Source organism: Aphelocoma coerulescens, chromosome 31 (genome assembly GCF_041296385.1).
Source record: "Aphelocoma coerulescens isolate FSJ_1873_10779 chromosome 31, UR_Acoe_1.0, whole genome shotgun sequence".
Classification (NCBI taxonomy): Eukaryota; Metazoa; Chordata; class Aves; order Passeriformes; family Corvidae; genus Aphelocoma; species Aphelocoma coerulescens.
This window is the reverse complement of record NC_091044.1, coordinates 257443-272722: the sequence shown is the minus strand read 5'-3', so window position 1 is coordinate 272722 and position 15280 is coordinate 257443. Positions and strand designations below refer to the sequence as shown.

The 15280-nt window shown below is 50.7% G+C and overlaps 1 protein-coding gene and 1 long non-coding RNA gene across 2 annotated transcripts; one reads left to right on the top strand and one right to left on the bottom strand.

Annotated features, from left to right (window-relative positions):
- The first annotated feature begins 942 nt into the window (after positions 1–942).
- LOC138100406 (uncharacterized) lies at positions 943–8535 on the top strand. Its single transcript, XR_011146814.1, has 3 exons — positions 943–1000; positions 1628–1891; positions 6150–8535. It is a non-coding gene; the product is annotated as an uncharacterized lncRNA (long non-coding RNA).
- A 149-nt stretch (positions 8536–8684) lies between these two features.
- On the bottom strand, positions 8685–14673 carry LOC138100300 (zinc finger protein 70-like). The gene is made up of 7 exons (XM_068998112.1): positions 14634–14673; positions 14469–14547; positions 14303–14393; positions 13780–13922; positions 12946–13159; positions 9794–9872; positions 8685–9607 (listed from the first exon to the last, which is right to left on the bottom strand). The coding sequence occupies exons 1-7, from the start codon at positions 14671–14673 to the stop codon at positions 8685–8687; spliced, it is 1569 nt and encodes a 522-aa protein (XP_068854213.1).
- Positions 14674–15280: the final 607 nt, after the last annotated feature.

Here is a 15280-nt window from a genome sequence, read left to right as displayed (position 1 = left end):
CATGGTGTGTTGCTCACAACGTCCCCCAGGTTGAGGATTTTGGTTTTGGTGAGCTGTAGTGTTTCAGTTCTGTAGCACGTTAATGGCTTGAGAGTGAGCTATAAACTCTTTCTTCCAGCCTGGAAGAGATTAAGCATGTAAATGATGTAACCCAATTTGAAGAAAGGGCAATATTCCAGAAGCTATCCTAGCTTTGCTTTTCTTTTCTAGCCTTGAATTTCTTAATATCGATTAACAACCAAGCAGTGAGAGAAAGGATGACATTTCTAAATGGTTGTCCAAAAAAGCAGTGTGATGATCTAGGTCTTTGCACCAATATTTAGCTGTTATACTAAGGAATAGCTGGGGTTTATATGTCATAAATGCGATAGAACTGTTGAATTTTACCACTGGAATCAGAAAGTTTTGTGTCAATCACATTATATTTTTAAGGTTTCATCGGCCATTAGTATGCTTGGATTTTTAATTGCTTTTTTTTTAATAGTAAGAAGAGGTAAAATTTTACATTGGGATTGATACTAGAAAGAGAAAGTAAAAAAGGAAGCCCAGGGTTGTAGTAATTTGAAGTTTTCATCTTTAAACCTGGTACCTATGTGAGGAAACAGGGTAGCTATAATTAACTATAGGTTTCAAAATAATGGAAAGTAAATATAACTAATATAAATATCTGAAATTTTCAAATATCTTCTGTCTTGTTACATGGCTTAGTCTGTCTGTTCAAAACCTTTCTTGACAGAATGTGTCAACTGGAAGGCATTTGCAGTCAATATGCTGATAGTAGGTACAAAATGCTTTTGCCTTACCTGGGGCCCTGAAACTTGTTTCTTTGCATCTGACACAGAATTTCTTCTGGAAATAAGTGGCTCAGAGAAACAGCATAGAAAAACTGTAAGTTTTTCTGGTTTTATAGGGAAGTTTACACAATATTTGTTTGTATATTCCAGGAAGCCAAGATGGAAGGTCACGGGTTGTGGGAAATGAAGTTACAGAGAACTCACAGGTGCTGACAGGGTACAGAAACAGCATTGTGCTTGAACAGATAGAAATGGATACATGTCTCGATCTGAGACCTTGGAGAAGGCTGCCTGAGTTAGAACAATGAGCTTTTGCAGTGAGAATGTAGTTTTGTAGTTTTAAAAGAAATTTATCTTATAAAAGTAGAAATGTAATTTTAACAAGTAAGAACATGTTTTATGCAAGAAATAATAGTGATAAGTAAAAGAGTAAAGAGTTTTGAGTTTAACAATAAATTTTATAATAAAGTTTCTTAGAAAGTTAAGATGTAGTAATACAAGCCTGTACAACAAGCCTTAATAATGATATGTTCATTGGTTAAGAAATACGCATTGTGGCAAAATCATAGACTGATGATTGGTACAAGTGTGTTAACAAGCCTTGTGGCATTTGCTTATTGGCTTAAAAAGTATAAAAGGCCTTGTAGAGAAAAGCTGCTTTTAACTACCTCAGCATTTTTGTCTGCTGCAGCTGCTGCTGCTGCGTTTGCTATTGCTACTGTAACTGCTGCTTTTGATATTAGAGATGTTGTCCGCAACATCTCTCCTGTCTCATCCTTCAATAAACATGAGACTGATTCAGCAATAAATCATCCTTGTGACATCTCTCTCAGTAATCCCGGGACAATCCCCAAAATCCTGCCAAGTGGTGCCCTGTCGTGTGAGGAAGGACAGAAGACAGAAGAAGACTGTGTCGATTGTCGGGACGCCCCAGAGAACGATTTTAAAGGTGGTTAGATGAAACCAGATTCCGCGGACTAGAGGCACCTGAAAGGTGGATTGGACTTCTACTCGCTGCTGAAAGGAAGCAGAACACCTGAACCTGTTGGACGAGCCCAGAGAGAGTCCGTAAAGGAGCACCTGTTGGAGGAGTACAGGTGAGCTCTGGGGAACATGGGACAGGAAATGTCCTGGGAACATAGAGATGTCTATGACCATTTAAAATCACTGATATGGTCAAGCTCTCGTACCATGCCCAATGTGGAACTTAAAGATCTTCTCTGCTGGGTACAGAAAAATGTTGCCAATGCATCCGCTTTTACCTTGTCTCTGTGGCAATCGGTTGGAGCTGAGCTCTATGACGCAATTACTCACTGTGATTTTCCAGCTGCTAAGTTGCTTCCGGCATCTCGAGTGCTTATTGAGATCTTTAGATCACAGTCTCATCCCACCACGCCCTCACCACCTCCTTCAGGTTCACCACAGCCTCCGGCAGTTCCCTCTACCCCTCTTCCAGTACCACCACCACACCCCTCGTGCCCCCCGCCTTTCCCTACTCAACCTCTACCTGCTCCCACTAACACAGAGGAAGGGAAAAGGCAACAGGGAACCGGAACCTCCAGAACCTACGCACAGGTTGCAACAGAGCAAGACCTAGAAACTGATTCCAGTTCTGAAGAAGATATTGATCCATTAGACTCAGGTCCGGTAAATCTGGAACAGGAACCCAGTAAAGCGATAGTCTATCCCGTAACAGATTGGGTAGCAGAGAGACGCAAAGTGATTAAGGAGGGGGATTTTGATATGTTGCATGGTCCGCTTCTAGCTATGCCTGTCAGATACAACAGATGGAATTGAAATCCAAAATGGGAGAATATGGGACATACCAAAATTAAAGATTTATGGAGAGCTATAAAGGAAAGTGGACTGAGTTTGCCATATTTTAAGCAATTGCTGAAAGGCATATATGCTACTTTTGATCTAACATCGTTTGATTGCCAATATGTCTCACAGATGATCTTAACAGACACACAATATCTCATGTGTGAATCCAAATGGCAAAGGCACCTTAATAAAGTTTTAGAGAGCTATGCTGGCTGTCCTAATCCAGTGCTTACAATTGCTCACAATAGCTGGCGACCCGCCTCATGACTGAGCAGAAGACCAAGCGGCTGATTTACCCAGAGACATGCTTGGTGATATTAAAGAGGCAGCTCATAAAGCTCTCTTGCAAATCCAACTGGCAGGGTCTCCTGAAAGTCTTTATACACAAATACTGCAGGGGGTTTCGGAGCCCTAGACAACCTTCATTGATCGCTTAACTCAAGCGATCAAGAGACAATGCGAAGACGATACTGCCTGTCTGCTTTTGCTCCATAACCTTGCTTTTGTTAATGCTGATGATGATTGCAAGAGAGTTATCCGAGCTTTACCTGATCCAGAGCCTACCGTACTTCAGATGCTAGAGGCTTGCAGCAAACTTGGCCGCTCCACAAACACATTGTCACAATACAAGCAGATACCTTGGGGGAGAGACTTCAGAAGGCTTTTGCAGCTCAAACGGACATGCTAGCTAAAATTCTCACTGCTCTTAATCTAAACAACACCAAGGCAGTGATGCAGGCCGAGGTTGTCAATAGATCCTGTTACCGATGCGGAAAACCTGGACACATAATAAAAAACTGCCCAGAATCCGTGGAAGATACTAAGCAACCTAATTGCTGCCCCAGATATAAAAAAGGAAGGCATTTTGCAAACCAGTGTTGCTCTAAATTTGATGTTGATGGAAATCTCCTGCCCCAGTTGGGAAATTGGAAAGGCAGCACGTGCCACCGCGTGACGAAACAAGTAGTGGCAGCATACCAGAAAGGGCCCGATGCATTTGGAGGACCTCACCACACACGGTCAGCAGGATCATCCAACACCTCCTCAGATTATTACCCCCTGGGTCCTTCTGCGACTTGGCAGCTTCCAAATTAACATTTTTTACACGTGAATTTCATTATACAATATATACAGGAGTCACTGGAACATCTGAAGAGAGGCAAGAATTTTTAATCATGGGGAAAGATGCTTGTTCTATGATAGGCCTCATCATTTATCCAATTATTGTTGCAGCTAATTGTCATGAAGAATTGACTGTTTTAGTTCAAGCTACAAAACCCCCATTGGTGATTCCTGCAGGGACGAAGATTGCCACAGCTGTTGCAGTGCCCACCACAACTACACACCAGGCCATAAAAATGGAATGTCAGCAAGGTCTGCGTTCAATAACAAATTCTACTCCATCACCTGAAGTTTATTGGACCGAGCTCATAGACTGTAACTGGCCACAGCTCATAGACTGTTACAGGCCTTCAGCCTGACACATAACAACAAGACAATTAAGATCACAGGTCTGCTAGACACAGGTGCAGATGTCACAATCATCTCTCACTCGTTTTGGCCAAGTGATTGGAAGCTAATCATACCTTCAGATTCTCTTACAGGTATTGGTGGAGTTGCAGTGTGCTTGCAGAGTGAATTCATGATTGCAGTCAAAGACCATGAAGGGAAAACAGCAGCCATTCATCCCTTTGTTGTGAGAAAGCCCATCACAGTTTGGGGAAGAGACTTGCTATCTCAGCGGGGAGCAAGGTTAGAAGTGGACTTTTAATAGGGGCCACTACAGCACTCACTGCTCCAAAGCTGTCATGGAAGACCAGTGACCCTGTTTCGGTGGCACAGTGGTCCCTAGAAGAAAAGAAATTGAGTGCCCTCAAAAAACTGGTAGCTGAACAACTGCAAAAAGGCCACATTAAACCAACAAACAGTCCCTGGAATTCACCTGTATTTGCCATTCACAAGAAAACTTCTGACTCCTGGAGATTGTTTCATGATCTCAGAAGAATTAATGAAGTGATTGAAGATATGGGACCTCTCCAACCTGGCCTTCCTTCCCTCTCGATGATTCCAAGAGACTGGCCTATTGTCATCATTGATCTAAAAGATTGTTTCTTCAGCATTCCGCTTCTCCCAGAAGACACTCCATGGTTTGCATTTTCAGTCCCTAGTGTCAGCAGACAAGAACCACTGCAGAGGTACCACTGGGTAGTCCTCTCTCAAGGAATGAAAACTTCATCCACAATTTGTCAATGGTTTGTAGCACAAGCCCTTGTGCAAATGTTTTGCATTTCCAAAGATCAGGCAAGAGCAATTGTAAATGCCTGCCCTGATTGTCAACTGGTGCAATCCCCTGTTTCCACAGGAGCAGTTAACCCGCAAGCGTTGCAGAGTTTACAATTATGGTAAACAGATATCACTAAATACCCATCTTTTGGAAAATTTAAAAATATCCATGTGTCAGTGGATACCTTTTCTGGCACAGTTTTTGCTTCTGTACACGCAGGAGAAACAGCTACCCATGCTTGCCAACATTTTTTGCAAGCATTCGCCTCATTAGGCGTTCCCCAAGAAATAAAAACAGACAACATGTATGTGTATACAGCTCAAAAATTGGCCACATTTCTAATGGATTGGGGTGTTCACCACACTTCTGGTATTCCCTACTCTCCCATGAGTCAAGCCGTCATTGAAAGAACACATCACACTTCGAAATGCATTCTAGACCAACAGAGAGGGGGACCAGGGCAAGCAACACCACAGATGCGTTTAGGTAAAGCTTTATATGTATATAATTTTTTAAACAGTTGCTTTGCAAAGCCAAACCCGCCAACTTTTAGGCATTTTTCCAATAGTACTCTGTAGGGTATGCCCAGCCCCTGCCCTGGAGGGATGTCTGCTGAGATAAGGAGATTGCTTAACCTCCCAGCAGGACCCCCCCGGGAAGGCAGCTAACTTTTCAGTTAGGCGAGAAAAGACAGACCCAGAATCCTCTGGGAGACCCTGTGCAGATCCTTTGTAACCCATTGGCCTTTACCCTCTGACACCCACTCCCTGTACCCCAATAAAAGCTAGCCCTCTGCCCTTGCAGGGGAGAGAGATGCTCGTCCCTAGCCTCCCCTTCGCCAGAGTACGGACCAGGAGTACGGACCACCAATAAAGCTACCTCGTGCAGAACAGCTACACGAGCCTCTCGCCTCTCTCCCTGGTCTGGCCTCGAGGCTGTCCTGCAGAGCTGAGCTGAAATCACGAGCTGACAATCACTAAAGAGCTGACAGCTTCTGCACAGGCCCTCCTAGCTAGCAGCTGAGGGAAAACACTGGGCCTCGGGAAGGCGATTCCTTTTGGGACCATCTCTCTGGACCGGTCACCTCTTCCTTGGTCAGAGCTACTGACCCCTCACCAGCAGTAATAGTACTCAAGTTAAATTAAAAGAGAATCCTCCAGTTTTAATTAGAAATCCAGAAACAGGACAAATCAAAGATCCGTATCCTCTAATAACATGGTGCAAAGGGTATGCTTGTGCCTCCACAGGTGCAGGTCCTAAGTGGGTTCCAGCAAAGAATGTGAAACCATATCACGTGAGACAACAAGAGCCTGATGAGCACACAAAGTGAAGGGCCCGCTCAACCTTCCACTATCGATCAGCCTTCCATTGCTACCTCTGAGTCTCCTGTCCGTGCGGACACCCAAGAACAACCTGTAATCGCTGAACCTCAGAAAAGACCAAGACGGAGACCCAAAGGAAGCAAAAACAAGAACCCCTCTAAAGCAGCTCAGAAACAAGTAGAACCCACTAGTGAAAAGTGATCTAGAGGCAGGCCCAGAAAGTGGCTGCTCCATAACTAGGCTGCGAGTTTTGCAGAGACTGTAGTTTATGTATCAAAAAGAGTTACAGTGGGAAAGATGAAATTGAGTTGGATGTTATGTTTATGCTTTTTTGCTTTGCTTGCTTTTAACGACGCAAGTATACTTGTTGACCAACCCCAAACAAATGTTTGGGTGACTGTAGTTAATGCATCAGGTCTAGATACCATATGTCTTTTGACCACAACCCCCGAGAAACCATTTCCAACTTGCTTAGTCGATATGCCAGTAGATGTTTGGCCAATACCGAAAAAACTTAAGGCAGTGAGAGGCACTCTAGCTGGGTCAAACCAGTGGGATTTCTGGACACCAGTAGACAAGTGGGATTGGTGGACTTCTCACCTTCCCAAAGCATCCTTTGAACCACAAGAATTAGAGCTTCTTGCTTTGGTAAAGATGGATTTCTGTGTCAAGTTCAACTATATAAGAAAAGATCAGTCAGCAGTCAAAGATGTTTCTCCACATCACTCTGTCTTTAAAAATCAGACATTTTGGTGTAACTATACTTCTTTAACTCCATATGTATCTAGCACAGTTCCCCTTTTATTACCACAGGGAATGTTCTTTATTTGTGGAGACAGAGCTTGGTCTGCTATCCCATCGCACATCAGGGGCGGACCATGTAGTTTGGGAAAGCTTACTTTATTCACACCTTGTATAAAAATAACTAGCCAGATCAGACGCAGAGAGAAAAGATCATTTGTCCCTCAATATGGACCAGAGTGCACTAACGATTTTAATCCTTGGGGTTGTGGGAAAAGATTTACTGCATCATTGTTTTTACCTCAAGTAGTCTCTAGACAAGCATTAAAACAATTAGATCAATTGGGGTGTTGGCTGAGTAAACACGCCAATTGTATTGAGTGATTTGCTAACAGACGTTAAAGACGTTAAATTGACTATCTTTTATTGGCTCATGGACATGGCTGTAAAGATTTTGATGGAATGTTGTCCTGGGGTGACCTTATGATGTGTATCCCATATCGCTGCCTATGCCCAGAAATTAATTTCTGTGTCTTTCTATGCCTCAAAACTGAGCCTGAGAGGGGGAAGGAAAAAACTGAGCAAAACTGAGCAAAAAAAACTTCACAAATGTGCTGCATGAATTTATCTGATCACTCGGAGTCCATTCATAAGAGCATACAACAGTTAAGAGAAGGCATGTCCAAAATCAGAGTTAATGATGGGACTTGGTTAGATGACTTGTTTGATGGATGGGGTTTAGCATCCTGGTTAAAACAGCCTTTGAAAATAAGTCTATATATATTACTTGTTATCATAGTTGTGTTGATAATGGCGCCTTGCCTACTTCAGTGCACACGATGAATGGTCGACAAAGCTATCAAAGAGATTTTTGTAGTTCAACAGAGGGGGAGATGTGGGAAATGAAGTTACAGAGAACTCACAGGTGCTGACAGGGTACAGAAACAGCATTGTGCTTGAACAGATAGAAATGGATACATGTCTCGATCTGAGACCTTGGCGAAGGCTGCCTGAGTTAGAACAATGAGCTTTTGCAGTTTAAAGCAAGAAATTAGTTTTGTAGTTTTAAAATAAACATGCTTTATAGAAGTAGAAATGTATTTTTAACAAGTAAGAACATGTTTTATGCAAGAAATAATAGTGATAAGTAAAAGAGTAAAGAGTTTTGAGTTTAACAATAAATTTTATAATAAAGTTTCTTAGAAAGTTAAGATACAGTAATATAAGCCTGTGCAAAAGGCCATAATAGCAGTATGATGACTGGATAAGAAAGTATGCACTGTGGCAGAATCACGTACAGTGATGATTGGTACAAATGTGTTAACAAGCCTTGTGGCATTTGCTTATTGGCTTCAAAAAGTATAAAAGGCCTTGTAGAAAAAAGCTGCTTTTAACTACCTCAGCTTTTGGATCTGCTGCAGCTGCTGCTACCCCTGGCCTCTGTGCCTGCTGCAGCTGCCACTGCTGCTGCGTTTGCTATTGCTACTGTAACTGCTGCTTTTGATATTAGAGATGTTGTCCCAAACATCTCACCTGTCTCACTCTTCAATAAACATGAGACTGATTCAGCAATAAATCATCCTTGTGACATTTCTGAGTCATCCCAATCCCATAATCCTGACAACCAGGGCCCTTCCCAACGTGGGTCCTCTGCTGGGGGATGAAGTTGGAGCAGCGGACAAAGCTCTTCCCGCAGTCAGGGCACTCTCAGGGCTTCCCTTACTGGTGCCTCCGTTGGTGTTGGGTCAAGTTAGAGCTGCTGGAGAAGCTCTTCCCACACTGGGGACACTCGTAGGGCCTCTCCCCGGTGTGGATGCGCCGGTGGGTGGTGAGGCTGGAGTTTTGCTTGAAACCCTTCCCGCAGTCGGGGCAGCGGAAGGGCCTCTCCTCTGAGTGAATCCGCTCGTGCCGGAGGAGATCTGAGCCGGTCTGAAACCTCTTCTGACACTCAGGACACTCATAGGGCCTCTCCCCGGTGTGGATACGCTCATGGCGGATGAGGTGGGAGCTCTCTCTGAAGCTCTTCCCACATTCCAAGCACTTATAAGGCTGTTCCCTTGTGTGAATGCGATGGTGGCGGATCAGGTGGGCGTGCTGGTTGAAGCTCTTCCCACATTCGGGACACTTGTAGGGCCTCTCCCCACTATGAATCATCTGGTGGGAGGTCAGGTGGGATCTCTGGCTGAAGTTCTTCCCACATTCCCCACACTCGTAGGGCCTCTCCCCACTATGAATCATCTGGTGGGAGGTCAGCTGGAATCTCTGGCTGAAGTTCTTCCCACATTCCCCACACTCGTAGGGCTTCTCCCCAGTGTGGACCCTCTGGTGGCAGATCAGGCGGCATCTCCACCTGAAGCTCTTCCCACATTCCCCACACTTGTGGGGCTTCTCCCCATTGTGAAGCTCCTCATGAACCACCGGGTCCAACCTCTGGCTGGCTCTCCAGCCACCTTCCTGGCACAGGGTGGGTCTTTCCTCCTCAGAGCTCCCTGGGCTGTGTTTGAAGCCCCTCCTCGTGTGGGATCTACGGGGCTTTTCCTCCCCGTTGGATTCCTGCGCCGTGGAGCCGCTCAAAACGGCCTCTTCCACCAGGTTCTGCCGCGGGGATTTGTCCTCCCTGGGCTCCGTCCTCAGCTCCTTGTCTGGGGGAGGAAGGACAAGGAGAGGATGGGATTTGCCTCCGTGCCACAGGGAAGGGGAAGGAGATCCCCCCAGTCCATCCCTGGCAGGACGGCGTCGGCAGCGGGGTTGTCCTGCAGCCGGGGGCGATGCTGGGCTGGGAGATGGAGCAGGAGAGAGGGGGAAAGGGGCACTGACTTCCTCCTCACCTGCCTGGGGCTCCCAGGGCATCTTCCTCTTCCTCGCAGCTTCCTCCTCCATCTGGCCAAGGGTTGGGAATGGGAAATCCTGGTTTGGGGGGAAAACAAGGGATGAGTGCTTTGGCTTCAAAGTTCCCCCTGCCCAAGTCCATCCCTAGAACTCCCTGGGCGTTGTGTGTCTATAAAAACCTCCCAAACACCAAGATTCTGCCCTGAAAAAGCCTCCCAGGAGTCTCTGGTCTCTCCCCTCTGGTGTTCGGGGGTTCCCCCCTGTCCCAGCTGCTGGGGGTCATGCTTGTATTGGGGGTCCCCCCTCTATTTGGTCTCTGCCCTCCCCAGATTGCTGGGAGTCACAGGAATCTGAGAAGTTCTCCCTCTTCCCTCTCCCCACTTAGAGATGCTGGGGGTTTTGGGGGTCCAAAGGGTCCTTTTCCCTTATTCTCTGATTTGGGGTGCAGGGGGTCCAAGGAGTCCCCCCTCCCCCTCTCCAGGCTGTTGAGGGTCCTGCGAATGGCAGCGCTCCCCCCTCTCTGGGCTCCCCACTTTGGGGTCCTGGGGGTCACAGGGGTTTGCTCCTCCAGACTGCCAGGGCTCCCCTGGTCCCAGTACTGCCCCTCTCTGCTCCCCCCACTCTGAGGGTCCCGAGGTTCCCCCCTACAGCTCTTCCAGGGGGTCTCGCAGCCCCCTGGCTCCAGGCTTGAGGTGGCTGTGCCTGACGCCGGCAGACCCAACAAAAAACACCTGCTGGGGACCTCCCAATGTCCCCTCAAGGGGAATTTTCTGCTCAGCTTTGGAGTTCTTCATTCTCCAAACACACCCCCCCCCCCAAAAAAACCCAATCCAGGGACAACACTGAGAGCAAATGGGAGTGACTGGGTCTGAACTGGGGGCAACTGGGTTCAACCGGAACCACACTGGAAGATAATGGGAGCAGCTGTGCCCATGCTGGGGTCATACTGGGATCCTACTGCAACTGACTGGGATCATACTGGGAATGACTGGAATAGTACTCAGAGTATCTGAGAATGACTGCGGTCATACTGGGAGGGACTGGAAAGGTACTGGCTGGGATTGGAACCATGCTGGAAGTGACTGGGAGCAACAGAGACCATGCTGGGAGCAAATGGGATCATATCTGGAGTGACTGGATTCATACTGGGAGTGACTGGGCCCACACTGGGAGTGACAGGGAGTCACTCTGGGCATGACTGGAATAATACTGGGAGTACCTGGGAGTGCCTGGGATCATACTGGGGGTGACTGTAACCATGCTGGGGATGACTGGGTGCAACTGGGATCATACTGGGAGTGGCAGTAAGTGACTGGGATCATACTGGCATTGAGAGGGAGCAGCTGGGATCACATTTGGGGCAACTGGGACCATACTGGAAGTGACTGGAACCATACTGGCCGTGACTACGGGTCCTACTGGGATCATCCTGGGAGCCACTGGGATTACAGTGCGCGTGAATGCAACCTGACTGGGGGTTACTGGGAGCTGCTGGGCCCATGTTGGGAGGAAAATGTGGACACATTGGGAGCATCTGGGATCAACTGGAAGGTACTGGAACCATGCTGAGGGGACTGAGACCACAACTGGGATCATACTGGGAGCAACTGGGACCACACTTTGGGAAACTGCCAGAAACTGGGATCATGCGGGAGGACCCTGGAAGTAATTGGGAAAGACTGGGATCATTCTGAGGTAACTGGAACCTTACTGGGGCAACTGGAAGTGCCTGGGAATGACTACAAGCACGCTGAGGGCAACTGGGATATACTGGGAGTGTCTGTAACCATACTGGGGGTGACTGGAACCACAATGGGAACAGCTGGGATCATGCTGGGGAGAAATGGGACAACACTGGAGGTACCTGGGAGCAACTGGATCTATGCTGGGGGCAACTGGGCGTGACTGGGACTATTCTAGGGGCAACTGGGATCATACTGGGAGGAACTGGGAACAACTGGAACTATGCTGGGGGCAACTGGGATCATACCGGAATCACAGTGGGAGCAGATGGGTCCATGCTGGGTGAGACTGGGATCATACTGAGGGTGACTGGAATCATACTGGGATTGTCTGGAAGTGGCTGTGAGCAACTGGAATCATGCTGAAAGCAACTGGGAAGAAGTGGGAAGGACTGGGAGCATGCTGGGGGTGACTGGGATATACTGGGAGAGACTGGGAGTCACGGGGATCATACTGGAGGCTACTGGGGTCATGCTGGCATTGACAGGGAGCAACTGGGATCACACCGGGGGCCACTGGCATGATACTGGGAGTGACAGGGCATAACCATGAGAATGTTCAGGGAAACTGGGATTTACTGGGTGTGACTGGGATTGCGCTGGGGGGAACTGGGACCACACTGGGGGAAACTGGGGGCAAATGTGAGTGACTGGGGCCCTGCTGGGAGAGACTGGCATCATACTGGGAGTGACTGGGACAATGCTGGGGGCAAATTGCATCATAATGGGGAATGACTGGGAGTGACTGGGTTCATACTGGGAGCAACAGGGAGTGAGGGGAAGTGACCAGGATCATACTGGGACTGACGAGGAAACTGGAACCAGTCAGGGAGGGAACTGGGCTCATACTGGGAGCAGCCATTTCCCGGGTCCGGGACCCCCGAGCCCCCTTCCCGGCCATGCCGCCCCTGCAGCCCCCAGACCCCCCTCCGGGATCCCGCCAATCCCAGGGGTCCCCCCTCTCGGGGTCCCCGCTTTGGGCTTCTGGGGCTCTCCTCTCTCCGGGGTCCCGCTTAGGGAAGCCGCGGCTCTCCCGGGGGTCCCCAAAACCGGTGTCCCCCCGGCCCCGCCGGCCCCGCGCCGTCCCCACGGGGCCCCGGCAGAGCTCGGAGGGCCCGGCCCGGGAAGCCCAACCCCCACCGCGGGGGAACCCGCATTCCCCCGCCGGGGTCTGCCGGCACCGCCACCGGGACCCCCAAAAACACCGCCCGGGACCCCCCGATATCCGCCCGAGGGGCATCTGCGGCTCGGCTTTGGAGTCCCGCAAGCTCCAAACATCGCGCCGCCCGCCCCGACAGAGAGGATGAAACAGCGAGCCCCAAACAGATTTCCTGGGAGCTCCAAATATCCCTCCCCCCTCCAAAAACACCGCCCGGGATGTTTGGGGCGAGCTCCCCCTCCCCGGGCACCTGCGGGATGCGGGGCGGGCGATGCTCCCGGCCCGAGCGGCTGCGGATGCAGAGAGCGATGCCCGCACGTGGAGCCTCCTCCGCCTGCTCCGGCTCCTCCTTCTTCCCCCCGGCCCTCCTCTTCCTCCTCCTCCGTCCCGCCTCCTCCTCCTCCTGCCCTTCCTCCGGGAGCTCTCGGGGCAGCGGGGCCGGGCCGGGCCACGATGGGAAAGGGCTGGGTCACCCCAGAGCGAGCTGGGGCAGCGGAGGTTTTGGGGGAACAACGGGAAAGGGATGGGAGAGGGGGGATCCGGGGAGGTGGGACAGCGGGAAAGGGGTTCTAGTGGGGTCCCCCAGTTAACCCCAGCACCCCCAAACCCCGTCCCAGTCCTCCCCGTTCCCTCCCCACCCCCGACTGAGTGGGGGGCTCAGCCCAGGACCCGTCGTCGTTCGGGGCTCCCCCGAGCGCAGCAAACGGGAGAGTTCCCGGCTCGGAGAGGCCCCAGCGGAGGAGGGAATTTGTCCCTCTTTGAGGGCATTTAAGGATCTTCGGGCCCCTTTGAAGAGGAGTTTTCCTCTTTGTAAGGTGTTTTTGTGGGGATCCCACCACTACAGGGGTGCTTTTTCCTCCCTATTTTAGGGTGTTTGTGGGGCCGCAGCCCCACAAGCCCCTTTTAAGGGGGGGATCATGACGGCTTCAAGTGACATTTTTAGGGGCCCTCCACTACAAGCCCCTGTAGGGGCTGTTTTGCCCCCCAGGGTGAATTTTTGGGGTTCCCTCTACCATCGCCGCTTTAAGAGCCCCAGGTAAAGTCGGTCCCCCTATAATTCCCGTTAAAAGGGCAACACCACTACTGTTGATTCCGGCAGCGGAGCCCCGGGAGGGTTTGGGGGTCCCGGGAGTGTTTGCGGGTCCCTGGAGGGTTTGGGGGTACGTGGGTGGTGCCGATGATGGCGATGCGGATCCCGTGCTGGGTCTGAACATTCGCGAGGGGCTCCTGGGGGGGTTTTGTGAGTCCCGGGGATTTTTGGGGTCCCGGTGTTTTTTGGGGTGTTCCCGAGGGGGGTTTTCAGGGGTCCCAAAGTGGGGGTTTGGGCGATCCCGGGGGCAATATTTGGGGGTCCCAAGGCTGTTTTGGGGTCCCTGCCGGTGATGGAGATGGGGACCCCGTGCCAGGTATAAACCTTCTCAAGGGGGTCTGGGGGCTGTTGGGAGGTCCCATGGGAATTCTGGTGTCCTGAGCGGGTTTTGGGGGTCTGTATGGGACTTTGTGGTCCTAGGGAGTTTTTGGAGGGTCCCGTGGATATTCTCGCGGTCTCAGGAGAGGTTGGGGTTCCCCGGGGGGGTGTTGGGGATTCCCGGGAGGTTTTGGGGTACCTGGGCGATGCCGGTGACAGAGCTGGGGACCCCATGCCAGGTATGAACCTTCTCGCTGTGCACGGGCAGCATCAGCGTGTTCAGGGAGATCCTGGGGGGCCCGGGGGATTCACCCCAAATCCCGGGGGGACCCCAAATGCTGAGGGACCTCCCAAACTCCCCTCACCGCTGGATCTGCTGCAGGCAGGGGGGCACCAGCACTCGGCCCCTGCCCCCCACTCTCACGGGGGGGCTGCAGAAGAAATCTGGGGGGCACAGACGGGTGAATGGGAACAGCTGGGACCATGGTGGGATCATAGTGGGATCATCCTGGGAGTGACTGGGATCCTACTGGGATCATACTGAGTGTAACTGAAGGTGACTGGGATCATACTGGGGGTGACTGGGAGCCCCAGGGCCCATGCTGGGAGTGACCTGGGCCTCCCTGGGTGGAACTGGGGGAACTGGCCCAGCTGGGGCTCAGGGTTGTTCTCCCCCAGGGCTGCCCCAGGTCCTGCTGCCACCCCTGGCTCTGTCACAGGACAGCTGAGGGACACGGGATGGACAAGGGACACGGGATAGACAAGGGACATGGGGCAGCTGAGGGACACGGGACAGCTGAGGGACAGGGGACATCCAGGGAACACGGCCTGGCCCAGGGACACTGTGCTCCAGCACTCTGGGCTGTTGTGCCCAGGGCGTTGCCCTTGGGCTCCCAGGACAGGCAGAGGGGGCAGAATCCCCTCCAGGAGCTGTTGTTGGCTTGAAGCTTTGGTGTTGGACATTCCCCCGGAGCCACCTGCAGTGGCCGGAGCCCGGGCGGTGCCCGGTGCCACCAAAGCCGCTCCGTCAGTGCCCTCCTGCCCCGGGCAGGGCAGAGAACACCGAAGGAAAGGCCCGAGCTCGGCTCGGGGCAGGGAGAGGGCACTCTCCTGGCGCTGCCACGGGCACCACAGACCCGGCCTGGGGAAAGGATTGGGATTTATGTCCCAGCGAATC